At 42.5% G+C, this 27,663-nt stretch overlaps 2 protein-coding genes across 4 annotated transcripts; one reads left to right on the top strand and one right to left on the bottom strand.

Moving 5' to 3' along the window:
• Positions 1–1,480: 1,480 nt before the first annotated feature.
• On the bottom strand, positions 1,481–21,397 carry SYCP2L (synaptonemal complex protein 2 like). The gene is made up of 27 exons (XM_035317567.1): positions 21,156–21,397; positions 20,416–20,481; positions 19,736–19,873; positions 19,525–19,644; positions 18,341–18,445; positions 17,147–17,171; positions 15,919–16,049; positions 15,700–15,788; positions 15,400–15,434; positions 14,522–14,664; positions 14,037–14,089; positions 13,647–13,692; positions 12,734–12,826; positions 12,581–12,641; positions 11,395–11,543; positions 10,504–10,564; positions 9,700–9,818; positions 9,161–9,248; positions 8,959–9,043; positions 8,274–8,319; positions 7,250–7,311; positions 5,865–5,913; positions 4,959–5,014; positions 3,795–3,946; positions 3,548–3,604; positions 3,163–3,256; positions 1,481–1,576 (listed from the first exon to the last, which is right to left on the bottom strand). The coding sequence occupies exons 1-26, from the start codon at positions 21,162–21,164 to the stop codon at positions 3,186–3,188; spliced, it is 2,109 nt and encodes a 702-aa protein (XP_035173458.1). The 5' UTR covers positions 21,165–21,397; the 3' UTR covers positions 1,481–1,576; positions 3,163–3,185.
• GCM2 (glial cells missing transcription factor 2) lies at positions 21,097–26,152 on the top strand. 3 transcript variants are annotated; one of them, XM_035317578.1, is made up of 5 exons: positions 21,097–21,186; positions 22,576–22,828; positions 23,239–23,351; positions 24,891–25,016; positions 25,212–26,152. In XM_035317578.1, the coding sequence occupies exons 1-5, from the start codon at positions 21,145–21,147 to the stop codon at positions 26,097–26,099; spliced, it is 1,422 nt and encodes a 473-aa protein (XP_035173469.1). In that variant the 5' UTR covers positions 21,097–21,144; the 3' UTR covers positions 26,100–26,152. The 3 variants fall into 3 exon arrangements, with proteins under 3 accessions (XP_035173469.1, XP_035173470.1, XP_035173471.1); XM_035317579.1 differs by lacking the exon at positions 21,097–21,186 and adding an exon at positions 21,606–21,793; XM_035317580.1 differs by lacking the exon at positions 21,097–21,186 and adding an exon at positions 21,877–22,479.
• Positions 26,153–27,663: the final 1,511 nt, after the last annotated feature.

Below are 27,663 nucleotides of genomic sequence, written 5' to 3' on the forward strand. Positions count from 1 at the left end.
GCTGAATTCCCGATCTTCAAAGCCTTGCCACATGATTGCTTGTAGCTCAGGAACAACCTTGGGAACACAGAGCTAGAGGTGGCAGCCTGTATTTTAAGTAAAACTTGCAACAGAATATCCCCCCTTAGTCTGTCAATTTATCTGAGCTCAGTTCAGTGTCTATGGTTAAACAAGCACCTCTCTGGAATCTCTATAGGGCAGAAAATAGGAAGCTGGTGGAACCCAGGACAAGGGGACAGTGAGGCCACAAGGAGCACGCTGCAGCAGCAGGTAGATTTAGGGTACATGGAGTAAGTGTTCATGTGCAATCACAGATCACACCTGACATTTATAAACGTATCCCTACTTCTTGCCTTTGCATAGCATCCACTCTTCACCTATAAGACTGCAGTAAATGGTGGTAAAAACCAAATCACCAGCACTTATTTTCCCCCAAATTAAGCAGAGGTATTGATGGGGTGAGGGTATATTCTGCAAGTGCTGGACAGTCAGGCACATATCGGGAAAGTGAACAGAGCCAGTGTATGTGAAAAAGATGCCTTTGTCCAAAAATGGACGTTTCAGTGACTCAGTTTGTTGTCCCAACATTGATTGTAAAGTCTCTCAGAGCTACATCAGCCTCACAAATAATAGGATGACAGTCTGTTGCTGCTCAACTTTCATGAAGTTCAGTAGTTCCAAACACAAAGACACTCTGCTGCAGTATTGAGCTAGGCTGTGCAAGTTCAGTCTCACTAGAAGAATTCTTAAATGTCAATATCACCTAAAAAAACCCTATCAGCTGTCATAAGCATCAGTACAAGTCACCATTTACCAAGGGCTTCATACCTAAGAATATAGGCATAGACCATTATTCTCAAGAAAGTCTACAACCTCCTGGGATTTTTTTTTGTTATTATTTTTCAAATTGAGGTTGTACTGCATCTCAAAATCACTAAAAATAGATCTAGGATTTATTCTTCCACTTATTTCACATATTTAACTCTCAGGCAACTAGTTTGTAAATCCCCATGCTCTTACCAGCTATGCTAGTAGTTCTCTTGTGAAGAAAGGCAGGATTTAAGAGTTAGCGATCAGTTCAGGAATTTACACAAAAGCATCCTGCCATAGTCCATATCACAATATGGACAACAGAAGTGGAAGGTGTTTCTTGTGCACAAAACATCCCTCAGATACCTAAAACCTCAGTGCCTTCACATCTTTGGAAGAAGGCCATCAGCACCCCTTCTACTTTTTAACCAGTTCTTCTATGTTACTGAGACTAACATACCTGAGTCCTTCCGCTTAAAACTTTCTTCTTTTGAGTGTTTGTCAGATGTATCGTCACATTTCTAAGAAGAGAAGGAAAAGATAATCAGAAGGTGCCCAGTGCTGCAGGCAAGCCGTCGGGTTTGCAGAGGAAGCAAAGTGAAGCGATACACTGCCTACAGGCCAGAAGTAGGCCAAGAGCAGATCAGGAAGAGCTCAAGCACTGCATACGGCACCTGTGTTGCCTTCTCCTCCACATTGGAGCGGCTCTCAGCAGATGTATCCAGGGTCAGTGGTGCCGCTTCAAGCTCCTCCGAGAACATGTCACCTGTTTAAGAGGGCAGCCAAGCAACAAAGGCAGAAGAGGTTGAGTCCTGTGTTGGCTAGACACCTGAATTTAACAACAGATATAGGAAAAAATACAGGCACCCTCTCCTCTGCCTATCCACACATGCACAGGGAGCAGCATCTCAAACTTGGTCCAAAGGCTGCCTTATTTCTGGCTGCCATCACATTTCTTTCCTTCACTTCATGTTACTGCTGGGTTGTTCAGTTTTACAGAGCATCACCTAACGCTGCTGCCCAGTCCAGCAAGAGCATTGGTGTTATGGTTTAACCCAGCCAGCAGCTCAGCACCACACAGCCATTCACTCACACCCTGCCCCCTGCCCAGGATGGGGGGAAAGAATTAGAAAGAAATGAAAACCTGTGGGTTGAGATAAAGACAGTTTAATAGGACAGGAAAAAAGATAATGATAATAGTACTACTATGTCCAAACAAGTGATGCATAATGCAGTTGCTCACCACCCTCTGACTGATGCCCCTGTCCCTGAGCAGATGGCCCCCCCACCCCAGCTAGCCACCCCTATATATTGTTTAGCATGACGTCAGATGGTATGGAATACCCCTTTGGCCAGTTTGGGTCAGCTGTCCTGGGTCTGTCCCCTCCCAGCTCCTGCTGCACCCCCAGCCTGCCTGCTGGCAGGACAGAGTGAGAAGCTGAGAAGTCCTTAGCTTAGTGTAAGCACTGCTCTGCAACAACTAGAACTGTTATCAATGTTACTCTCATCCTAAATCCCAAACACAGGTACTAGAAGGAAGATTAACCCTATCCTAGCCAAAATCAGGACAGTTGGCAGGAGGAAGAAACTGAGGCAGGGAAAGGGGGCTAGTGTAATGTCAGTAGTATGATATTCAGGAAATCAAAAGCAAAAAATAATAAAAAAGCAAAACTCCACAGAATTAAAACCCCCACATTAGAGCATGAAGATAGGTTGCTTAGCTGCTTAACTTTTCAGTAGAAAAAGTTCTGGGCATCACTAGTTTTCCATAACCACTTTATGAAGCAGCCTAAATTCAACCCAATGGCTGATGTATCATCAGGTATGGAGACACACTGCATTGGGTGACACCACCCAAGGTGTTTCTGTAGCTCCAGACTGGCCACAGAAATGAATACTGGTGTAAACACCATATATATCTTCACTCCCAATGAAGCCTCAGACCTACCATAGGAAAAGTGACTATCAGCACTGCAGAAGAGAGGAGAGCTCTTCCAACTAAGTTCGTGCAGAGCTGATATATAAGCCACAGTCTGTATCTGCACTCAGTAGTTGCTTTACAACATAAATGAAGAAAATACCAGTTCATAGGCATGCTATATGTTAATATCCACAGATATTTTTTTTTTTATTTCAGACCTTACAAGATAATGCTTGAGCAGAACATATTTTATTTGCTTCTGGGTAACAAAACCTTGACTTTTAAGTAGAGGTAACAGATTAGCCTGGACAGGGTGACGTAGCACAACTACAGTGCGTTCTTCCTCCAGAAACCACACAATTTAGGTGCCAGATCACACAGCCCTCGTGCCCTACTTTTGTAATACATTGAACAACATTAGAAAGAAATACCAGCAAGATCCATTATAGGTAAGTCATCTCCATTGGAGGTGGATGTGCTTTTTTGCTTTGGTATTTCCTTTCAATCTCTTTGACTTTCTTCTAGCTGGGAGCAGAAAATCAAGTCTTAACATATATTACATATATTACATATATAACATATATAACATGCTTAGGGATCACAGCTGTTTTTATGAAGTTTCCCATGTTTTCCTACAACCTCCTTGTTTCCCCAGTCTCTGGTGACCAACACAACACCAGCAACATTTAGTCAGCAAATTAGTCCATCAGAACACTTGAGAAGATGACACCAACTTATTTAATTCCCAGTATTTGGGTGTTCTTTGCATACATACTGTTTTTAGATCTGAGACACGTGAGCATGACAGCTCCTCACCTCCTGTACCTGGTAGTTGGTAGTCACTGCCACTACTTGCGGAAGACACTGGAAGTACTGCAAGGAGAAAGGCTTACCTGGGTACCAAGAACATAACAGGGAGCCATAACTTGTTCCCACAAGGACACCCAAAGGAGGTTTCCTCCATTGCAAAAAAAGGATGGTTTCCTCCATCGCAAACCATCGCTAGCCACTTCCTCACCTGCAGTTTTACGCATTCACTGTGCATGACACAGACCAAGCTTACCTTTTAATTTGCTCCTCACCCTACGCCTTTTTCGGGTATAGTCAAGAGACTTTGGCAATGGCTGTTTCTGAGAGTCAAGGATCCAGCTTTTTTCACTCTGACTGTTGCTTGTTTTTTCATGGTTGCTTCCAGAAAAAAGATGCTTCCTGTAACCAGAGTAAAGACACTATCAGGAGTCAGTCCTTCTCAGCCAGCTCCCTCTGCCCACCCAGGAAGCTGCATAGCCGTTCCCCTTCCTCTCTACCTGCAAATTGTCCCATTTCTTGCTCCCCACAGTGCAATACCCAAAGCATTTTAAGCTGCATAAAAACACTGAGAAGCAAACACTTGCCCTCTTCCAGTACTGGGTTTAGAGCATCCTCATACCTCATCAACCCTTCCCCTCCTGTGTCTAGAGAAGAGAGCAGCTCTTGGGAGAGGAAAACCCCCAAATTAGAAAGCACAGATGACCTACTGGCCTTCTCTCAAGCTTGCTCACATCCCTATTTCATCACTCCTGCCAAGTAACCGACACAGACACAAGTCAGACAATTAAGTGCGGTGACAGCATAAAACAGCAGTGCAGAAGGGGCACAGCCAAACAGTGCTACAGGTCACCAGGAGGGCCAGATTATTCTTGCACAGCCACTATTAGTTAATTTATCAAATTAAATTACAAGTCAAATATATTAAGAATTAGACTTTAGTATTATTATTGCTGAAGAAATTTCCCTTCTTTGGCTGGCTTCTGAAGCTAACAATTTGGGAATACCAGTACTTTAGCACCTTTCAACAAAATTAGGCTATGGTGCTTCAAGGCATCTAACCCCTGGCAGCTTGCTGTAACTGGAAGTGGCCAAGAAAAAATAGTGTTTAAATATTTTTCAAGAGGTAAACCAGTTGTTTACATGCATGACTGGGGAAGGGGACTGTTTAGGAGCTCAGGTCATAATATTGTTCAATTAGGCAGAAGTTGTTCTTCTCTCTAGTAACTCCGATATTCTCAGATCCTGTTTAAATGTTAGTATCAGTGACATCCATAAAGGCTGTGACAGACAGACAAGGAACTATTTCATTGGGACCATCACACAGCCTTCCTGATCTTAACTTGAACTGCTTTAACTAAGGTAACAAACTTTTTCACTGAGCAAGAGATTTATGGACTGTGCATGTATGATCCTGTACCTCAAATTCTGTGAAGAAGTTTTCTGGCCAAAAAGTTTTCCTTTGGCTTCAGCAACCTAGAAGGAGAAGGGGGGGGGGGGGGGGGGGAAAAAAAAACACATGTCTTAAAGTTCAGTTACCATGTGAAATAATATCTGAAATTAAACTGTATCTACACAGGCAGATTTCGGGTGGGGCTGTCGGGACACCAGCGGGCAGCATACCACAAAGCAGGGTTTCATGCTGACACCCAGTGGCAGTAGTGAGAAGTGGACGGTGTCCAGTTTTAGCTGACATTTGGGGTGTCTCGTTCAGCGCCCCTGAATTAGCAGGAAGCGACGACAGCACATGCAAAGATGCTGAGAACTAAAGGGTTTGTGTATGGGAGAGCCACCTTGATGGAAACTATTAGGAGCAAGTTTTTTGGCTTCCTGGGAAGACCTGCTCTGGTCAGATGCAAAGCAGGCAGAGAGACTCATTTTTGCTGTATTTTCTAACATCCTGCAGATGTAAGCCAAGCAGAGCACCCAACTAAAGCTTCATAAGGACTTAGTTTAACCTGGGATTCCCAATGTGCAAAGTGTGGCTCGATAAAACAAGAGCAGAGGCCAGCCTTTGATTGCAAAGATATCCCCCAACCTCATTCAAACACCAGCTCAAATTCCTATTGCAAACAGTTTTAACATCAGTTTCCACCCCAGAACTCATGAAGCTACTGAAGCATTCTCCCCATCCAAATACATATATTATGTATGACACCACATAGAAGTGCAATAACCTCAGATTCCCAGTTGCCTGTGCTGCTCTAACAGCATGTCCACCCTTGCTACACACCTGCAGTAAGAGGTATTCCCTGACCCAAAGTCACTGCTCCCTGGTAGCTGCTGAGCAAAGCTCAGCCCCTGACAACAACTGCCCCAGCTTTACCTTTTCACGGCTTGCAGAGTCTGAGCTTTCAAAGTCATAGGAGTCCTTCCTGCAAGACAAGGCAACATATGCGTGGCAGTGATACACAACCATAAACAGTCACCCAACTGCACTGCAGGAAGGGGAAGTAACATTTAATTTTGGGCTCTTCTAGTAGCAAACAATATTTCGTATGCCTAAAAACACTGTTTCCTCAGCTTTTAAAAGTAGCTTGTTCCTTTCCTACTTAGTCTCTATTATTGTTTTTTGTTTTACTTAATTCTCACACTATTTCTTTCAATTGTAAGTTTTTAATTTTAAAACAAACATTTATAAAAACAAGTCTGTACATGTTTATGTAATCAATATATTGTTCCCAGAAGTCACTAATACTAGCATATAGTAGGACAGAGTCATGAATAACATGAAAGAATTTCAGAAGTATAAGAGGAAAAAAAAGCATAATTCCCTTTTGAAAGTTCTATCTTTTAACATTTGTTTCCTAATCACTTCTCCGCATGCATCTAAGTTTTGTTTTCACACCCTTAATTATCTGAAGTGCATTTTTGTTTATTTCTCCAAATGGCAGCTATTTAAGAAATCCTACAATTAGTTCTCAACATACAGTATGCCTTTCTTTTCTCATGAGCATAAGAATAGAAAAAAATAGGGAACTGCACCCTTCCTGGTAAAGCTTTCTAGCAGAAAGAAGCAATGCTCATTTTCAGATGAGGCACTACAGGGAGCAGAATGACCAAACTAAGACTTCCCTATCCCTACCTTTTATTACCTTACTCCTGCTTTTTAAACAGTATATACACTGCATCAAGTTAGCCTTAAAATACTGGCATTCAGCATCAGATTTTTCATTCTTACCTACAATCAATCCAAAAATTCATTTACACACATCTTCAAGCTAAGAATCCCTAGACTAAACAAGGACATGAGAAAACACTAGAGCCAAACACTTGGACAGCCAAACCCACAGCAGGTAGAAAGAGCCCACGCTAAAACTCCAGAGCATGCGATACCAAAGAACTAGGGCAATATCAGGAAAGTTTAGGTCCTTGTGAACAAGGTTGCCACTCATAACACAACCCACCAGAGGGTAAGAGGATTATGGCTAGGTAAAAAAAATAAATGGAAATGCCAACTCAGCATCATGTCGCAGAGGGAAGGACACTTCTGGCAGACTGGAGTTAGCTTCTCAAGCCTTGATCACTTCAGGAACACACAGGTTCCCAGTGGGACAAGTAAGGTCCCTTTGTCATTTCCTGCTTGTTTTGGTGCCTCCTCTGCTCAGACAGCCCACCCCATCAGCACTCCCTCTGCCCCATCCCATTACTGCTAGAATGGGTCTAAAATCACCTGGGACACCGAACTCCACATGTGTTTGTGCACCATACCTGCTTTCAGTCATCTGTTTGGCCAAGCCTTTTTTTCCCTTTCTCCTTTCCCAGGTATCTTCCTAAGAAGAAAAAAGTTGCAGGATCTCGAACCACAATATGCAGCCACCTACTCATCCTAGAGCCTGCTAGAAGCAGGGATAAGGAATGTCAGGAAACATCATCATGTGCACCACTGCAAGCCTATTGTAACAGTCCAGTTATAAACCATTTCCTGTAGTTAGTTCACAAGAGTAAGTGTCAGAGTCCTGGAGCTGAGGCCAGGGAGACAGTGAGTTGAGGGTAAAGAAGTAGTTTAAAAGCTCTGAATTCTTATGCAGAGGGTAAGTGTTACAAAAACATTTGAGTTGTCAGTACAAATGTGTATATTTTTTAGAAAAGTAAACCCTAGTACAAATCTAAGATCCAATTTCTCACATAAGCTCAGTACCAACTTCAAACCAGAATTAGTCTTTTGGGAATTTCCATTTTTCCTGTATGGCAGATTTGTTTTATTATTTAATACCTCAACAGAAGTTCTCAGGTGCTCAAGTTGCCTAAAGACATGCAGCCACAATTAGCTCTCGGTTACCTGTTTTTCCCTAGCTTGCAAGCTCCCATGCCAAGAATACGGAGACAGATCTGTCCTGGGATCATCATTAGAGCTCAGATACAAAGCATCTTCATAAACCTCCAGACACATCTTCCCTTCAGGAAGCAAATCTTTGCTCTTGCAGACCATGCGTAAGGCTTGCAACGTGTGAGTTTCTCTCATGGAGGACCAGGCTAGTGGCCTATACGCCCTGCTCCTGGGCCTGCACACAGCATACCATTGCCATGGAGTATATACACTAAGTAAGCTCAGCTGAGCCCAAATTGCTTGCCTGGGCCACACTAGAGTAAGGCTGACAGGCATTGCCTTTTCAGCTGACTCCTGGTGCCAAAAGGCATGTTACATCTCAACCCTAGTTGGCTTCAGCTGTGCCACTAGAGCATCTCCTCCCTTACCCCACATCTTCACTGAGGTGTTCCAAGGCAAATGTACCTTTGATGTTGACTCCTCCATGGGTGATTCTTCTAGGGGCTTCTCACTGGGGAGAAGAGGACATGTGAGGGAACATGTTGCTGGGGGACCACCCATTTAAAGCCGAGATCACCAGTTTATGAAGTACTAAGAAAAAGAACTGGCATCAATAACCTACCAGCCTCAAAGCAGTGCTTTAGAAGGGAAGAAAGCTAACCAGTAGCTCTACAGACTCTGCCTACTTAACTATAAGAAATGCTGCCCTTCATGGCTCTGAAAATAGGTATCACTAATGCTAAGGTGGCCTCAAATTCACATGATCTTTCACAAAGATCATGGTATTTATTATGAATAGCTATGTATCTGATGAGCTGAATATACAGCAGAAGAACTGCCTGTAATACAGATGTATGCATACTGCATTTGGATTAAATTAATGATGAAACTGAGATAGCATCCAAGCCAGGACCTAAATGCTACCCTTTAACCAGTAACTATTCTGAAGTGTTTTAACTATTAGCTAGCCACCTTGATAGCCAAGGTGGCTAAGCAGATTCTATTTTTTTCATTTAATAACTGAGATAAATCTCAAATCTCATGCATTAAAGCCCCAGAGGAAGGAAAACACACCAAAGAAGAGCCCTAGAAAGATATGAAAGAAAAAAATAAACATCATCTTGCAACTTTTGGTCTGCAAGGCACTTACCTAGGTTTAGCTTTTGTTCTTGGAGATGGAGTTTTGGACTTCTTTGCTGAAGGAGGCAAGGAAACTACAGCTTCACCCTCAGGAGCTAAAAGTAAACAGTTTATCTGCTTTTGGTGGAAGGCCCACAGCAGCAGAGCCTTACCAGGTCACCCAGGTGATATTTTACTGGGTCAGACTTAAACTGAAGGGAGCCATGCCTGACCTGAGCCTTGGTGAGCATCGTCCATGTCAGTGTGCTGGCCCACTGAAACCATGGTGATACCAGAGTTAGCCATTTTCTGTTTAGAGACCTGAAACCATGAACAGAGAATGCACAGAATAAGAAAAATAGGTAGCCTTCTGTTTGTTTGTGTGTAGTTTGGTGGTAGTGGATTTTTTTTAGGTAGAGATTTTCAGTGCTAGCCCATGGCAGCAGCTGGGTGATGTGATCCTTGTTAACCACAGAAATATTTTTGGTTATAGTTAAGTAATACTATGAGCAGCTCACTAAGAGCATCCCATTATCCCCTTACAAGACAGCAAAACATTTTTTCCTTTTTAAAACAGTTTTGCTAACACTGCAGCTCTGCAGGCAAGCATTTAAGCTGATTTCCCACTGATATGAAAGAGGGAGTTTAAAAACACATCAGGTGCCAGCAGGTTTTCTTTGAAAGAATGTTTTAACCACACCTATGAAAAAGCACACTAGAAGAGGTGATAAAGGGGGCACAAAGACTGTTTCATCATACACCAAACTCTTACTGCTACACTGCCTGCTAATGGCTGGTTGTGTTGAGAAAATAAGTTTTCTGTCAGGGAGCCCGCATTTTCAGAGACTGAAGGATCTTTCCTCTTCTGTGGATCACTGGATTGAGGTGTCACTGCAGAACAATCAGGATGAGATTATCTTCCCGGTACTTAAACACAGATGTGTGTGCATACACATACCCCTCTCACTTTTACACACATGCATAAAGGCATAAGAGTACCAATTCTTAGGCACAAACCCCTCAAGATCATGTTTACTAAAACAAAACGCCTCCATATCACCCACTGTGAAACTGGAATGCTAAATATCCTCTCGAGCCTACCCCACAGAGCATATGAAGATGAATAAGTTTATCATCCTATTGCTACCTCAATTCTTAGCTCTGCAAGACATGGCACAACACTTTTTGTCTGACTGAAGCATCAGACAATCTCCCACCATCTGATTCCCTGTGCTGAACCTCCACCAAGTGCTGCAAACTTGTTTCACTACAGATGAATCACGTGCTACTCTTTGCATTCCTAGATTGCTCTGAGTAGCACAGCCCACCATGCACCTCTGTGTCCTCACAATGTATGTTGATGAAAGACCTTTTCCCCCGATACGCCTCCCAGATCTGGAGGACTTCCATTAGAGTTTGTTTTGGGTTGTAATCAGAGAGAAAGGACTGAAGAAGTTACTGTGAAGGCTGCTTCCCCCCCCCCCCCATGCCAACTGGAAGTTGTGGACTGTGAGAGAAGGTACTCATTTTAAAATTGAACAACTTAAATCCCATAAACTAAAAATGAAAAAATCACCTGCTTCAGTCTGACCAGCTTTCTTCCCACTATGGATAGTGTCCTCTTCAGCCACATTTGTCTGCTAGGGTGAATGAATCCTATGTCAAATGACCTTAAAGAAGCAGACTCCTTTATTAAAGTAGCTGATTTCCTTAGAGAACACAACTAATAACCAGCAAGAAATCCTTGGATGCTAGCTAAGTTAACTGTTTGGAAACTTATCTCCTTCAAGGAGGAATGACAGCCACTGTACTATGACTATTTATTCTCATGTAGCTTTTTTCCTGCTAATTCTGTGGTCTGTGGTTGAATCACAAGGATTAAAATGTATTTTATGTATGTATATTTAAGTTAACAAAAAAAATCAGTCTCGTGTTCTCCTATTACAAAAAAAAACTGAGGATTTTTGATTTTTGGCAGTACTCTGCTTTTACTCTAAGAAGTAGTGTGTACAAAGACAATCTAAGATTTGTCTTGTAGTACTCCTTTTCTCCAGGTTCTTATGTCACAATTAGCTTAACCTGTGCAATGAAATAGTTTGAGTTAATGCAAGAAAATGTTTACATTTCAAGCTAGGCAATTAAATGCAATAAGCTTTATTATATACTTCAATAATTCCACAAAAAGTTATCACATCACATTGACTGAATTAATTAACAAAACAGTTTAACACTTCTAGCTTCTAAACCACAAATGAGTCCTTTGAAACCTTTTTTCCCCCCCTGAAGTGTGTAGCACTTCTTTCAGGCCAACAATAAGTGCCCACATGGAGGGTCACAAATCCTCAAGGGGAAGGAAAAAATATATAATGAACAGACGGGGGAAAAAAGTAGCACAACGTTTTCGCCAAGTGTATATCAATAAAACAATTTAGGAAAGAAAAAAAGGTAAACCATACTAAGAGCTTACCATCATTTTTTCTTCTCCAAAGACTTTTTTAAGTATATTTAAAATTTTGTACTCAGCACTGAAACATATTTTGATTTTTGTTGCTTCTGTCTTGTTAAGAGTAGCAGGAATCTTCATGTAAATTTTAACAATCTTTTCTCCACCATCCTCTGTGTAAAAAAAAAAAGCTACATCTGTTTTAGAACAATGCATTCACTCTATTACTCCAAAAACATTTGAATAAATCATAGAATATCCCGAGTTGGAAGGGACCCATAAGGATCAAAGTCCAACTCCTAAATGTTTTTGTTCTTCAGTTTTAAGGCAGGTTCTTTCACACCTTCCCCATGCATTTCCAGTTACACTGTTGACACATTTCTTTCTCATTGGGTCTAGATGATGATGCATCCATTACCCTCATACCTCTATAAGAACCACCTCCCACCCAACATGTCTGACTGGGAGAAGAGATCTTAGGGCTGCAACCTGCTCCCCCTGCGACCTTGGCAAGTTACAGAGCCACCAGTACAGCTTTGCTGCTGTCCATGCCAAGCAGATTTCTTGTCCTTTCCACAAGGCATAGGAACCTTTCCTCTTTGCGTTTCTACTTAGCACCATTACAGGACACACAATAGAATAGTCATTTATGTGTACAGCATCCTGGTGACACTTGGAGAAGCTCTTATGGTTTCCCCTGCCCCAGGTACATTCTATCACTGTTTCAGTCCTGCTCTTAATGGCAGTGTAACCGTTTCCCAGGCACCACCCAGAAGATAAGCTTCTCTAGGACCTGAAGCAGCTAGCACAGATCTTCCTTTACACTAGTCTCACAGGCTGAGCCAGCCTAGCCAAGGGGCTCTCCCCTCCTCCCCTTTCTCCTTCCACTTCCCAGCTCTGCTCCCAGGGGCATAAGTCTCTCCCCTGCCTTCCTCTTCCACTGTAGTTGCTGCCAGACCTGACTGTGATGCTCTTTTTTTGGGGGGGGGATGTGGAGCAGGCAGGCAAGGCCAGGTTATTGTGCTAAATGAGCCCACAGATGGTTCAACAAGCAGAGCTGGTGCAAGGTGACAATCAGAGTACATGGCATAGAGAAGGGAAGGCATGGGAACTCTTTGGTGATGCTGAGATTTTACATTGGCTCACTATGTCTTGTGAGCCTAGGTCTCGTGAGCCCTAGCAAGGGGTAACACTAGCTGCAAAATCTTACCCTTCAGACTGTAACTGCTGACTGCGTCTTTCGACAGCCTCACGGAGTCCCAGAGAGCACCCTTTGAAACCACAAACACCACATCAGCAGGGCTGAAGGAGCATCCACCTGGTACATTAGGCTAGCCCAAGGCCACCTGGACTTTACTATTACCTCGGCACTGTCAATGTAAAAAGTTACACTCTGGCTGCCAGGGTTGAAGTCAATCCAGAACTCCTCCAGCTTTTCATCTGACGGCTTCTTCACCTGGGAAAGCATGAGAGCTGTGTTGCTGTTTCTTCTACTACATCATTCTCAGTTTTCTTTACTACAATGACACTGGATAAAGTTGCTCCACATATACACATACAGACACCTTCCAGAAATTAAAGTTGTGATCAACATGTAAGCTGCTGGCCAGTTCACGATAGCTAGTTGTTCACCCAGCCATGCCCACCAAGTCAAAATGAGGCAGTACATCAACTAAGTGAAAGGAAATACCTCAGGCAAATGCCTGCATGTTTGCATCAGGGAATACTGAAGCTTTCTGTATATCTGAGCACTTGAGATAAGCAGACACAGTAGGACCAGCTTCAGACAAGCCTTTTCATTGACTTGGTTTTGATTTGGTACAACTATCAGGAACACTGCCACAAATATATTTACTTAAAGACCTTTACTTAAAGCAATCTGCACAATTCATAACCGTAATTATGACCTCTCCTACATGAAAATCAATCTGATCTTGTTTTCTGGCAGTCTGGTAGCAGCTCTGCCAGAGGAATCAGTCCTCCTGTTCTCCTGCTTCTTTTCAGAAGGTCTCTCTTCAGTCATCACCACATAGAGAAGGGCTGCCTCTGCGATTTGGCTGACATACAAGCAGAATCAGCAGCAGTAAATTAGGAGCTGGGTGACAAACAAGCAAACGTTTGAACTAGAATGGAAAGTTACATTCTAGGTTCTGGAAAATTAAGTTATTTAATGAAAAAAAACAGGAGGGGGTCGGAAAGATGACATACTGCATCAAGTACCTGTTTTAACTGTGGTAGCACTATAGATAATGTGACCCAGTATTAAGATCTTTTACCTGTTTCATGTCAGCAAAAGCAGATATGCAAGGAAATGAATAGACTCTGGAAGAAAAGCAGACTTCACATGATACATTCAACATCAATCTAACTTTCTGAAAGCTAAAGATAGACTACCAATCCTCACAACTCATTGTTCAAAATGACTTGTAACTTCTAAGAAGTTAGTTAAGCTAGAAAAAACAATACATTGTCTTCAGTAGTTTTAAATTTCAAAAGGACCACTATTAGAATAAAATCTTCTTCTTAAGAACTTCATTAACCATGGATGTGATGTACTTTTTTTTTACAGAATATAACAAGTCAGTGTACAATCCTACATTTTTCCCCTCTGATTTTAATTGGATTGAAGGAACGATATCAGTTTAGTTTCTCAGTTCACAGATTACCTTCTGTCACCCCCAAGTCTTTCATTTAGCTGGTTAAGAAATTTCCTGCAGTCCTTCAAGACAAAAAACATCTTATTAAAAAAAAAAAGAATCCAGCTATGTCTCCTTTACAAAGCATTACATTACTGGAGATGTATAACCTTTACTCCAGTTAAGTTTAACTCAGTGAGACACCAAAGGCCAAGAATAAACACTCAAGTTGCTACAAATGGTTCAACACAACTTATAACCAGCAAGCCTTCAAACATAAGCCATACAAGCAAATATTCATAAAGAGCAGCTCAGAAATAAGAGCTTTTCCAATATAAGTGATTTTGTATTTGCCAGGTTAAAAAGAAACATTCACAAATAATTAAATAACTTGGTGTATCTACAAAAATTAGTTCTGTAAGAACTTATTACAAGGACATCCTGAATGAACTAGAACAAAACCAGCCCCTGTACAGACTTGCCAAACATGTTGTTTTCAAAATAAGGATCCTCACCGTCTCAAATTCTCTGTCCCTGATCTCTTTGAAAGCTTCAGCAAGATAGTTATCTTCAAACCAGTGGTGAACAAGGTCATCTCTCCATTTTTTTGTCATTAGCCTACAAAGTGCTTCTGAAAGCGCAACCTGAAGGTCATAATCTACATGGCAAACATAAGCACAGGATAAATACCCCCCTGGCAAAACAGAGGGTTAGCATCACTGCTCTCAACACTAGCATATTTTGCAGCCTTGTTCCTCAGGGTGAACCCAAAGGGAGCCAGGGAACAGTACTCCCAGGCAGCAGAGGACAGCAGCCAAGTGCGAGCCATGGGCATCACCTGCTGCCTGTGCTCAGGGTGTGCAGAGCACTGCACACAGCCAAGTCAGGAGGGGCCCTTGGGCATCAGGGAAGGAGTGAGAGTGAAGCCTCGCTGAAGCACTACAGTTAAGTCATGTTGTGTGCCACACACTAACTCCCCAGAAAGTATTATTTCTAGTAGAAATCACACTAGGCTAGGAATGACTAGAAAGATCACACTCAAGAGGTAGTAAAACCTTGCTAGAAGCAGTTTGTCCACATCACAGCTCAGTGTGAAATTTTAAGACTAACTGTAAACATACTTTGTAATACAAACATAATTACCTTCTTAGACACATAAGTTTAGCTTTTTTATTAGTTAATAAGAATTGCTAACTAGAAAGATCTAATACATTGTAGCATCGACCAACTTTTGATGAAGATTTTCTTAAAGTACCATCCGATTGTTCACCCCCCAGAATCAACTACATACAAGGAAGTAAATTAAATTCAAATTCATCTGTATTAAATAAGCAGATGAAGTAAAGCCAAACAAACCCTAGCTTCATAAGAATATCCACTCAGTAGTTCTTACCACCAGCCTCCAGTATCGTTTTTGCAAGGTCATTCCTGAAACAACATAATTCAATATGTTAAAGTAGAAATAAAACCCTAATGTAAGCCTAACATAACACTTCTTAATACATTATCAACTGATGCCAACGATTGTATGTAAAATACAAGGGAGTGCCCTGTAACTCCGTCTGTGCCCATGCAAGCAGCAAACACCGCTTGACTGAGCAAGTGCTACAGCCCCAGAGGTGGGAAGCCAATTTCCCCCCAGCAAATAAACACTTATTTCCCCGAGACAGAGATTGCTGGAGAAAACACTTACATAAGGGAGCACATCTCTTCAGACAAGGGGAATTTCTTCCTCTCCTCATATGAGACGCTGTCTAGTATAGAGTTGAGAGTCCTCAATGCCTTTCCCCCCAGAAGAGGAATACGGCAGAACAGGGAGGAAAGAAGCCAACTTAATATACTTCACATTATTTACTCACACACCCTTGTGTGTGGGTGCATCTAAATTTTCTTCCCTGAGCATGAGCCTTACCTCCAGCCGCAGAGTGCAGCAAACGCTTGCTTCTGTCACAAGATGCCCTAGCTCTGGCAGAAATAAGTTCACCAGTTGTTTTTTCCCTATTAAAAGAGCTTGCAAGGTTACTACTAGCAGTGAGCTGATCTCTGGATAAAATATAAGTGAAACAACTAGACTTTGTGGTGTTGAAGGTGTAAAATTATCCCAGCTGTGCACTCAGCTGTAAACAAGACTTGCAATCACCTAGTCCCAGACAGAGAAAGGTCCTGGTGACTTCTCTGCAAAAATAACTCCAGGTGCTTTAACTGCAGACCTGGGTAGCTATTTAAATAGACATAGAAGGGAGAAGCCACTTACTAACCACAACAAATAAAACAAGAAATAACACAGATTTTTAAGAAGCCAACAGCACAAACTGCAATTGTGTTAGCCAGAACACTCTGGTGCCTGTTCTATTTCCACTCAAACATGGGACAAGGATGAACAAGTTTGAGCTACCTGGTGCACAGTGCAAAGCTTCATTCTCACCTGACATGTGAAGCCAGGTCCCTGGGCACACAGATCTTGCTTTCTGGCAGTGCCTGCCCCCCTAGCCTAAGGGAAAAGCAGCTGCAGACATAACATCTTGGCTCCAAAATGAAGGCAGGAGAGGTGTCCCCTCTAACAAAGGAGCTACCATCTCAGCAGTAAAGAGCACACAGGACTGTAGCAGCCCATTTCTCAGCTGCAAGGCAGCAGCAGCTTGCTTCAGCACATGCCTGCAAACCCCATGCTACACACCTCTAGGGAGGCAATGGGCTGAAGTCCTCTGCTCTTGGGTGGACTTTGAGGTGCCCAGCTACCATGCTGGCCTGTGTAGGTGGTCACCTTCAGCAAGGGAATGGTGCCTGAAGGCACTATGAGGAGACGTGCAGGAGCTGCTTGACCAGGCTGACATCCTTTCAGTAGCACTGCTTATTCTGACCAATTGTAATACTTGATGCTAACAAGTATATTTAAACAAAATACCACAGCTAGCTTTTTTAAGCATATCAAAAATAAAGAGAAATAGTAAGATATTTTGTTCTATAATGTAAATGTTAAGGAAAATGAACTGGAGGGAAAATTTATCAGGAGGCTTTAAAGGAAATATTGCAGGGAGGATAGAAGAGAGGGGATAGAGTTCAGGCAGAATTAAGGATTGTGCTCCTGAGACTAAAATTCAGGAGGTCTAGGAGCAGAAAAACAAAATCATAATACTGACCTTCATTACTGCACATGCATATCACCTAATGGAAAGAGGATGTCTTCATTAACACACAACAACCCAAGAACAGCAGTGAAGTGCTTAGGTGTTTATGCCCCTACTGCCACAGCATTCAGGGGCTAAAATAACCCAAAACATTACAGCACTCACATCCAGAAAAGCAGCGCCACCTGACACACATGTCACACACTATCACCCCACATCGTACATGCTGGCACTGTGCAGGGGGCACAAAGGAGAGGCACCTGCTTCCCCCAGGCATTTCAGCAGCACCCTCAGACTTCCTGCAAAACCCACACCCAGGCACCTGCCTGCTGCTTTTGGTGCACACATGTGCCTGTGCAAAAAAATTGTGTTTACATGCAAGTGTTGTAACAGGAGATATTTGGAGAGCAGTAAAGTCCTTGGAGGAAAATACAACAACCACCTCATCCACAGTAAAAGCTTACAGAAGTTGTTAGTAGGACAAAGGAATCAAAGTCTGGCAGATAAATAATTTATGGAGTCTTCCGATAATTTCAATGCAGTTAGTAGAGGAAAAAGAAAACTTGATTTTGCTCAAAATCTTTTATAGAGTGTCCTAAAAAGTAGCCTGCAATCATGCACTGTTAGTGTGTCATAAGCACTCAAGTTCTTGCACTCAGTACACACAGTTCCAGTAAGCACACATACAGTTGGACATATGATTTCACATACCCCCAAAAAAACTTTATAGCACTATAGACGGCAAAAACCGGGCAACAGCTTGTGGAAAGATGCTAAAAGCATTTTTCCAATCACAACATTCACCTTCCTAGGCCTCTGATACATTTCAAGTTAAAAGTATTATCAATAAATAGCTAAGCAACAACAGCAAGTAGCTCCGATTAGCCTTTAAAATTTAGTTAGTCATTTCAAACACTGCAGGCACAAATAGCCAGGGCCATCTCATAAAAACATTTGCACCTGGAGGTGCAGCTCAGTGCCAGTAACTCATGCTTTTAAAGAAGGGCTTCAATTCTCAAGTTTTGTCTGAGAAATGCATCTGAATTTCTCCCCCCTTTTCGTGCAAAAACAAGCAGTTAGCTGAATCCCAGAATGCAAGGCCTATGTAATTATCTTTTAAACAGAAAACTATGTGAATGATGGCTACCTTATATAACAACAGCAGTCCTTCTACCCCCCCCCCCCCCCGCCCATACATGTACATACCAATGCAGAGTCAAAGAAGTCTTCAAGAAGTGCCATCAAAAAATTATTTTCATTTGGATCAATGAGGATCACAAACCCTCTTGTTCTTTCAAACCAAGATACCAGGTAAAAGGGGAAAAAATAGTTAAAACCTTGCAAGAGGTAATAATACTTAAACTAGACACATCTGCAGCAAACCTCACGCACAGGAATGTTTTCAATTTCTGCACTTCACAGGCCCCATACCGTGTTAAAAGCCACACAGCATGAAGGAGTTTGAATTTTGCTAGTAGGCCATGCCAGCTGCTGCCCTTGCAGCACCCATCCTCCTCCCTTCCCTCTCCAGTCCCATTTTTTCCCCCCTTTCTAGTCTCAAGGCACCCATCCTTGGTACCTAGTACCTCCTTGTCACAATACATTGTAGCTACTATGAACTGACCTCCTCCTGGTTTCCAAAGTGAAATAATGCTTAAAACATTTCCCAAACTTTTGCAGTATTATTATATGAATGCACACTATTCAACATAGTGCACAGCATCACACACCAATGGCTGCCTACAAATCTATACAAAAGGAATTTTGGTCACCTCTCCCTCTGAAAAGCATCATTGCAACACATTGGGCTGAGGACTCCTTGACACACAGGGAGCACATGCAAACTCTTCTCTCCAAGCCACATCAGATCCAGACATTATTCAGCTTAGACACAAGTGCATTACTACAACTAATGCCAGCTAAAATCAGTATTGTACTGGTTAGAAGATGAAATACACTTGCAGATTAAATGCACCTGTTACACTATATCTGAAAGGGGACCTACTTAAAGGGTGTTAGCTTTTATAATTTTAAAAGCTGAAATTGCTCAATTCTATTACTATAAACATTTTGCTACTTAAAAATGAATTTAGACTGTATTTATATTGTTTGACAAAAAACACTCATCTAAACTCCTCATCTTCCACCTCCCTCATCAGCTTAAAAACATAGGTGCAGCAATGACGTTAGCTTCTGCACTGAAAGCAGTACAAAGAAAGGGAACTCCCCCACCACCACCACCACCCCCGCTCAGTTCAAGAAATATGTTTATTTAAAAAATAAAAATTTACTTTTACAAGCCATACTCTAATACTCTCTTCCTTCAGGGTCTTTCCCTGATGCAAGCAACCCTAAGTCACATTAGTAATTTATATAGGCATTATACTCATCTTGTCCGCCAGTCCTTGCTCGATGAACAAACTTGTCCCCTGTTGAAGATCTGTTTTCAAGTAGAGCTGCACACACTTCAGCAGCAGGGAGACGTTGTGGAATTCATTCTTCTCCAGCTCCTGAAGAAAGATAGTGCCACACTTGGCTGGCCTGATGCCACGTGTGACAAAGACAGGCACCAGAACATTTAAGATCAGTTAGGGTACTCACCTTTCGCAGTGCTTTGTCCAGCTGGACAAGGAGAGACTCACTGTATTTCTGGAGAGGCTCAACTTGTCTCTCTTGAAGCAGATCACTTATTTTCTGAAGTCCCTTCCCCTTGAAAGCATCAGTGAGAAGCGACTCGAGCTGTGGAGGGAGGGGAAGCAAACACCACAGAGGCAAAAACAGGCATGCATTTGAATTATTGCAGTGCTGATTACAAGAAAACACTGACCATGCTACTCTAAAAGCTGGGGGGGGTTGATGGCTTCATCCATACTTACTTGGTTTGTTTCCCTACTTTCATTTCACTGTTAACACCTGAAGGTGAAACATTTATCTTAATCTCCAAAACAGACAGGGAATTGCAGGAGCTTTGCTACTGAGATATTTTAAAGGATTCTGAGGAAGGGAACGAGCAACTCCTTTGGCACAGGCAGCAGTAAGCCACTCTTATCCCATCCCACTGCTCCCGCAATAGTTTTTACATCTTTGCTCAGGAAAAGGCAGTGGTCTTGGCTTCACTTACAATGTTACATTAAACAACTAAAAACCATTGGTCCTGCTACATACATTTAAGAATGCACCTTTAAATAAATATATATACGTATATTTTTGGGTCCCTTCCAACTTAGATGTTCTCTGGAATTTGTAAAACAGAGGTAGGGATGTATTTAAGAGGTATTTACATAGTCTTCTGCTCTAGCTGCTATGTTGTCATCCATTTCTTTATTCTGTTTTTCACTTTCTTCTTCCTTTAAAAGGAAAGAGAAAATGTAATAAAAAAAACACACACACACACTTTTTTCTGCTCAAAAATTGAGGAGGATCTACTTACCCTCCCTCTCCCAAGTTTTCCTCCCTCATCTCCCAAACTTTCATGATCACCCCATGCTTCTGAAGCAGTGGTGTCCCCCAGCCCCGATGTAGGGGGCTCCGTGGTGCCCCCCACCTACCCACCTAGGGGCTGCCTGGCATCCGTGGGATGGAAGGGAAGGAGAAAAGCCTTATGGCCAGGTGGGATTGTTTCAAGGACTGCTGGCACACAGAGCACTTCAAGTGCCTATAGTATCATGCCACAAACTCTTTTTTACTCCTGGGAGCTGAAAACAAACTTTTTGGGAAAATCTCCAAAACCAGAAGGCACGTCAACTACTGCTTCCCACCCCCCCAAAAAAAAAAAAAAAAAAAAAAAAAAAAGAAAACCTTCAGGAGATGCAGCACAACCCCGAACCGGTCTGAGCATACTGGGGGGATGCAGAGCAGGCAGACCTCACCCGGTACAGCAGCTGGGAGCCCCCCTCCCCACGGGAGCCCCCCTCCCGGGCCAGCCCCCTGCCGCTCGAGCGGGGCCAGACAGGGACGCCCCAGGGGCATAAAAACGGGAGCTGCCGCCTGCTGCTGCCCCCTCCTCCAGCATGAAGCTCACCTGGGACATCAACGACCCCAAACTGCCGCAGGTACCGGGTAGAGGGAGATGTAGGGAGCACTGGCACGGGAAATCAGCAGGAAACCGGGGAACCCTCGGGGTGATGGGGTCAGGATACTGCTGGGGTTTTCCCCCAGGGCCTGAAGCCCTTCGGGATGACTCTGCCCTCCCAGGGAGCTGTGTTTTACAGCCCTTTTAATTCCCCCAAACCTGGAACGTCAGCGCTGCTTCCTTCCAAGCTCAGCTCTTGCCTTGCAACATCTCTCCCAATGCCATTATAGGGTTCTTGAAGGACTCTGCTGATGGCCTGAAATAAAGGCAGGGATTTAATGCAAAACATCAGGCAGCTGTGTATGAACTCCTACAGCTGTCCTTGCTGTTGAACCAGTTTCCTTCTCCCTCATTCCCCATTTAAAGGCATGCCAAAGGAAGCTCAGATCAACCTTTTTCCACTATATTTTAAACCACCTAAATATTGCATTTGTCTGCTGATGTGTCTGATTAAATAGATTTGTCAATGACCATTCACTTTTTTCCTCGGTTTGTGAGCTCCAAATGCATTTTTAACCCAAGCAATTTTCATCTCACAATATATTTAGTTTTGCACATCTCATGCAATTACAGAAATGATTAACTCTGTAAATGCTGGATGTAAATGCTCTGTAAATCCTTAAATTCACAGGGATTATTTGCATGTGGTGTATATGTATGTTAAATGGGCATTGTGGGAATTCTGTTTGCACTGTAAAATATTTGGAGTTTAAAATCTCAGTCATTCTTTCATTGTTCTGTTAATCACATTTTGATAAGCAATGCTGGAAAGCCAGTGACATCCCAAATGGAAACGGTCTTTCTCTGGACCACCATGCATCTACTGCAATGTACAGAGTTGCAAGTTTTTGCAATGTTTTTTTGTTTGTTTTGCAAGAGTCTTGTTCATCTTGCCTTAGATGCACTGCAAGCTACTGTTGCTTAGCTAAAACTTCTAGTTTCCAGCCTGCAGGTGCATGGCCCCATGGTGAGAAGAACTTAATAGCAAGCAGAAGCAGGGCAGCTCCTGTCCTGCCTGGGCACAGGTGTGGTGGGGCAGCCCATAGGTGCTCGTGGCAAGGCTGATGTCCTACAGCTGGGCCACCTTACAGAAATGAGGCATTAGTGACAACAGACCTTCTTATTACCAATGGTGATTCCAAAGGGGAAGGAGGCCTGACTTTCTTTTGTGACACAAAAGCCCATGCTGGCTTTCCCCTTTCACAGACTCTTTCTGAATAAGCTGTTCTTCCAAAAACATTTTCTGCTGCTCCTGGCTTTTGCTGCATGAGAGGTCACAGAAGGAGCCTTCCCTCTCCTGTTGTGCATTTTGCAATGGGATGACAACCTTGTGTTGCGATACCCTGTCCTTTTGCTCTCCATGCTGCAGGAGCCCAAGCACTTTGATACCTTCCAGGAGTGGCCAGATGGCTACGTGCGCCTCATCTACTCCAGTGAGGAGAAGAACGCTCAGAAGCACCTCAGTGGCTGGGCCATGCGCAACACCAACAACCACAACTGCCAGATCCTCAAGAAGTCCTGCCTGGGGGTGGTGGTGTGCGCCAGGAGCTGTGCCCTGCCCAGTGGTGCCAGGCTGCAGCTGCGCCCTGCCATATGTGACAAGGCTCGACAGAAGCAGCAAAGTGAGGGGGCTCGGGGTGGGACAGGGTGCCTGGGGACCCCCCTTCCATCAGCTGGGGCTGGCTGACTTCTAAACAGAGGCCAGGTTGTTTTCTGACATGCAGACTAAGGTGGTGTTGCAAGAAGTGTGAACAAGTTAGTCCCAGATTCTGTCAACATCTGCCTGCAAATAGCTATGGGCAAATGCACCCACCCACCGTCCTTTCAGTCATTTGTTTATATCACCCATGCAGCTCTAGTCTGCACTATTCAATTCTGCTCGGTAGTCTGTGTCCCATTTATTGGAATATTATATCTCAATCTGAATTTCAGTGAAGGATTTGTCCTATTGCTCTTGTGCTCCATTCACTCTCTGATTGCACCCTCGCCTTGAACAAGTGTTTTTCAGAAGTTTCTCAATCTGTTTATGCAGAGAAAGCCTGTCCGAACTGCAACGCGGCCCTTGAGCTCATTCCTTGCCGAGGGCACAGTGGCTATCCGGTCACTAACTTCTGGAGGCTAGATGGCAAAGCAATATTTTTCCAGGTAAAAAGCATGCATATGCATGTGCACAGACATGCACATATATGATATCCATATCCAGAAATATTTCATTTTTTCTCTTTTTTTTTTTCCTCTTTGTGTGTGTTTATATACCACTGAGCATGGTGAGTACAGTGTTCTGCCCTGTGCCTGGATTCCTCTGTATTACAAACCTGTCTGTAACACATAAAGCCGGAATGCTTGCCTGTATTTGAAAAAAGCAGTGCTTGAGGGGTAACTTTTTTCCATCTTAGCTATAACATCATTATAGAGATCTAAAGTTCTCTTGTTTATAGTAAACAGATATGAACAAAGCTTGTTCTGCACCTTAGCACGTGTCTGCTGGCTGAATCTCACCAAGGACCTAAGATTTATTTCCTACTAAGATAAATAAATGGGGAAATGAAAGCATCATTTAAACTACATAATTTTAAACAAAAAATCCATTACAAATGAAAAAAAAAAAATTGAATTCTAAAAGGTTTTAAAAGCTCACCAGAAAAAGGTTATTTAGAAGGTTTTGAAACTTTGTGATGATGTTTCCGTGTTGGTTTTGTTTGTTTGTTCATTTTTGTTTGTTTGTTTGTTTTTTAGCAGTACTAGGACAAAAATTTCACCAAACCCTTTTTTTTTGAGCTTACATTCTCTGCTGGATTTGGGGCATTTTTTCTTACCCAGACTCCAGTGAACTCTATTTTTCCAGTCAGTAAATAGAAGCAAATCAGCCACATTCCCTAATTCTCATCTATTATTTATAATTGTTATTATTCAGACATTGCATCATAAACATGCAAAAACTGAGACAATTTTGATTTAAAAATGGTTGATAAATTCTCACTTGGAAATTGCATTTGATAGAGGACATCATTTTAAAAATAGTTTTAAGTTTTCTAGTTTGTATTAGGGACTGCCAGAAGGTCCACGTTGGAAAGTGTAATGGGTAAGTACATGTAGCATATGTTGTTTTGTCATCTGTGAATATAGTTTTGCAAACATAAGTCTGTGTATCCACGGCAGCTTCAATAACAGACCATCTCTGGGTGGCTTTCCTGGGTATAGATTTCCAAAATGTGGTTATTATTTTCAAAGTAAATAATATTTGTCATCCATTAGCGTGAAACCTCTTTAAACTGTGTTGTTGCCATTTTAGTGGCGGATGTTATAATGCAGAACTAGGATCCTGGAGTTCAGTCAACCAACTAAACTAAATTTATAATGCATCCCCCCACCCCCTTGGTTCTGATCAGCTGTTCCTGAATGTCATAGACATGGGCAGCAGCTTTGCTTTTTCATCACCCAGCCTTGCAGCTCTGCAGTCATCACTGACTTGTCCTCCCTCACTTCTTACTTCTGTCTATCTGCAGGACACAGCTGGGCTCTATTTATTTTTAAAATTTAATCCCCCCTTGTTCTTTAGATTCTTTTCTGTGCTCTCTTGTGCCAGGTTATGCTGTGTCTCTCTCTCTCTCATTCTACTGCTGCATTTTCTTTTCTCTTACCTCCTTCCAGTTTGCATCTAGTTCTTTGATTATCCTTATTTAGGCTAAAGGAGTCCACGACCACCCTAGGCCAGAAAGTAAATTGGAGGCAGAGGCAAGGCGAAGTGCAATTAAGAAGCAAATATCCTCTTCTCACCATTCCCAGAAAAAGAGACATCTAAACTCAGAGGTAAGTCAAAGTTTTCAGTTAATTAGAGAGGTGTCAGAGATGCATACTGGGAAGCCCAAGGCAAAACAAAGCTTTATACCATGCTACAGCTGTTTGCTTGGGACTGAAATGAGCAATAGTACAAGTGCCAGGATGTGTGGCAGTATCCAGTGGGCGGTATCCATTCCCAAATCTCAAAGATCTTGTCCTTTCCAGGTGGGAAGATACCATGATACAAGTAGTTATGTCAATAACGTGCAGAACCTGCCCTGCATGGATGGCCCAGAAAGAGTCAGCATCATCACAGACACCAGTTTTTCAATTCCAACTCAATCTTACCCCTGGCCACAACATGCTGACCTCTACAAAGTTCCTTATGACTCAGCCAGCTTCCAAGAGGACCAGCTATTGCCGTACCAGAAGTGCCCCAATCCAAGGATCTATGTGCCCAGACCTTGCAGCTATGAGTTTGGAGTTCCTACCTTTATAAGCTCCAGTCCTTCCCCATCATTTTACAAAGATCCAACAAATCCTCCCACTGACACTGACCCCATCAATTTGAATGGATCTCACTATAGTTCTTTGGCCAGCAATGACAAGAGCTTTGACAATACTGGTAGGCGTTACGGATTGAAACCAGTTTGGGGGAAAACTGCCGGTGGAGAAAGGAGCGACTATGGTCAGATGCAAACAAGGGCTAACCACCCTTATTATGGTGGTGAGTACCCCAGCAGATATGGTACCAGCCCCTCTCCCATAGCCCCACCATTACAAACCGTCATCACGACTACCACGAAAGTGTCCTACCGGGCCTACAAGCCATCTGCGCTGAAATGCAGCAACAACCTCTGCGATATGAACAACCTTCAGAGCTATACCCACATGGCTGAAAACATCTCGGGTGCTATCTATTCAGGGATGAAGAATCAGGAAGATCTGGGGATGATCAAGTCAGCATTGCTCTACCAGCATGATGCGAAGGCTGAACCAGCTGAGAGCGTGGAGACCTATCGGTATGGGCTACCACTGGGGAACAGCTATGCTGAGCATGAAGGACAGGACTTAAGGTTTGAAAGTGCTGAATATTGGCTAAACACTGCCTAAATGACATCAGAATGATTAACTCAAACTGGGAAATAAATGTGACTGCACTGACCGTATACATGGCTTGGAAATTGAGGAGAAGCAGTGTGTTGCAGCAACTTATCCCCCAGAATTGCCTTTCTGGTACTGAGCGAACCATATTGCCCACAAAATTTCAATATGTGTACCAATAAAATGGTATGAGAAGTGCAGCCCCAAACAGGAAAAGGTTGTGTGGAGGCATGGCACCTCTGGAAGCAAATGGCCTCTGCTGGAGGCTGTGATCTGCTTACAGCCACCACTCCTGCCAGAGGCTGCGGGCTTGGAGAGGGGCAGCACTCCAGCTGTAAAAAGAAAATGCTCCCTAGGGAATAGGAAAAGATGATGAAGGAGGTGGTGTAGATTGCGGTCAATGGAAAGAAGAGACAGTAAGACAACTTGCAGGATAATCCATCTGAATGATCCATTCACCTGCCACAATCCTGATGAATAGAAGGACTAATTGTCTTTTACTAAAAAAAAAAAAAGAAAAAAAAAAGAAAAAAAAAAAAAAAATAAAAACCTTTCGGGGAAATTTTTTTTTTTTTTTTTTTTTTTTTTTTGACAGCAGCAGGCCCAGGTGAATGCACCTTCCTGGTTACCTTTCTTCCCTCTGCCTCACCATTAGGTCTTTCTTCTCTCCAAGGGATTTCTCCTAGCATTTTTTTTCCTCTCTGCAATCAACCTCCCATGACAGTGGTAGTCTACTGGGAATGAAGCAACTGACAAAATGAGAGGCCAAAAAACAATTTCCAGAGACCCTGAGCTAAACAAAAAAAGTTACATCCCCAGGTTCTCAGATAATTGAATTCATTCTCCAATAGGCCCAAAATAAATACTGCTGGTTTAAAAGTTATGTATTTTGGAAGCTGTCTAGTGCTGTATAACAAAAAACGTATTTAAACAGTGTATGCCTAGCAAGAAAGCTATGTAGACTGGGGTTTGGTCAGGGTGACAGCATTTATTATTAATATTAGTTACCAAGTATTTAAACTTTTTGGATGCTCAAATATTTTGGAAAAATCTGTTTTTATTATGTGTTGGCTATGTTTTACGTAACAGCCTGTTACTGTGTGCTTTTAATAAATATGTATTTAAAAACAAAATAACATAAACTAACATGAGCAGCTGGCTAGTTGGCTTTGACATGCAGAACCTTATAGTGCTGTCATCAACCAGTAACCAAATCTTATTTGTAAAGCACGGTGTACAAAGTCTTGGGTTTTTTAAAAAGTCATACAGAATGAGTATTTCTTTTTTTAATTTAGTATTTTTATGAAAACAATATATGCAGTCTGACACTTGAAATTGATCCCCACAGGAATTCAGTGAACAGCATCCTGTTTCAGTAGTGGGTGGTTGTTCAGCATTTTGAAAATTCAAGCCTCTTGCAACTGGAATTTATCAAAAGACTAAATTAACATATCTGTGTCAAACTTGCATTGACTTCTAACATATTTGCTGTCTACCTCACTGGGCTCTTTTAAAATTTTATGGCAGTTCTTCCGGTGCTTTAGATTACAGAAAAAGAACTGATTCAGGTGAG

This window comes from Oxyura jamaicensis, chromosome 2 (assembly GCF_011077185.1).
Source record: "Oxyura jamaicensis isolate SHBP4307 breed ruddy duck chromosome 2, BPBGC_Ojam_1.0, whole genome shotgun sequence".
Classification (NCBI taxonomy): Eukaryota; Metazoa; Chordata; class Aves; order Anseriformes; family Anatidae; genus Oxyura; species Oxyura jamaicensis.

What these genes read in the sequence shown, in the direction of transcription:
- GCM2 (XM_035317578.1), top strand. Translation starts at nt 21,145, where the DNA reads ATGAAGCTCACCTGGGACATCAACGACCCCAAACTGCCGCAG. An exon ending in ACGACCCCAAACTGCCGCAG is followed by an intron (nt 21,187 to 22,575) that starts GTACCGGGTAGA and finishes TCCATGCTGCAG; the next exon opens with GAGCCCAAGCACTTTGATAC. An exon ending in AGAGACATCTAAACTCAGAG is followed by an intron (nt 25,017 to 25,211) that starts GTAAGTCAAAGT and finishes TGTCCTTTCCAG; the next exon opens with GTGGGAAGATACCATGATAC.
- SYCP2L (XM_035317567.1), bottom strand. An exon ending in TTGGAGAAGAAAAAATGATG is followed by an intron (nt 10,565 to 11,394) that starts GTAAGCTCTTAG and finishes TCACCCTAGCAG; the next exon opens with ACAAATGTGGCTGAAGAGGA. An exon ending in TGGAGGAGTCAACATCAAAG is followed by an intron (nt 7,312 to 8,273) that starts GTACATTTGCCT and finishes TTTTCTTCTTAG; the next exon opens with GAAGATACCTGGGAAAGGAG.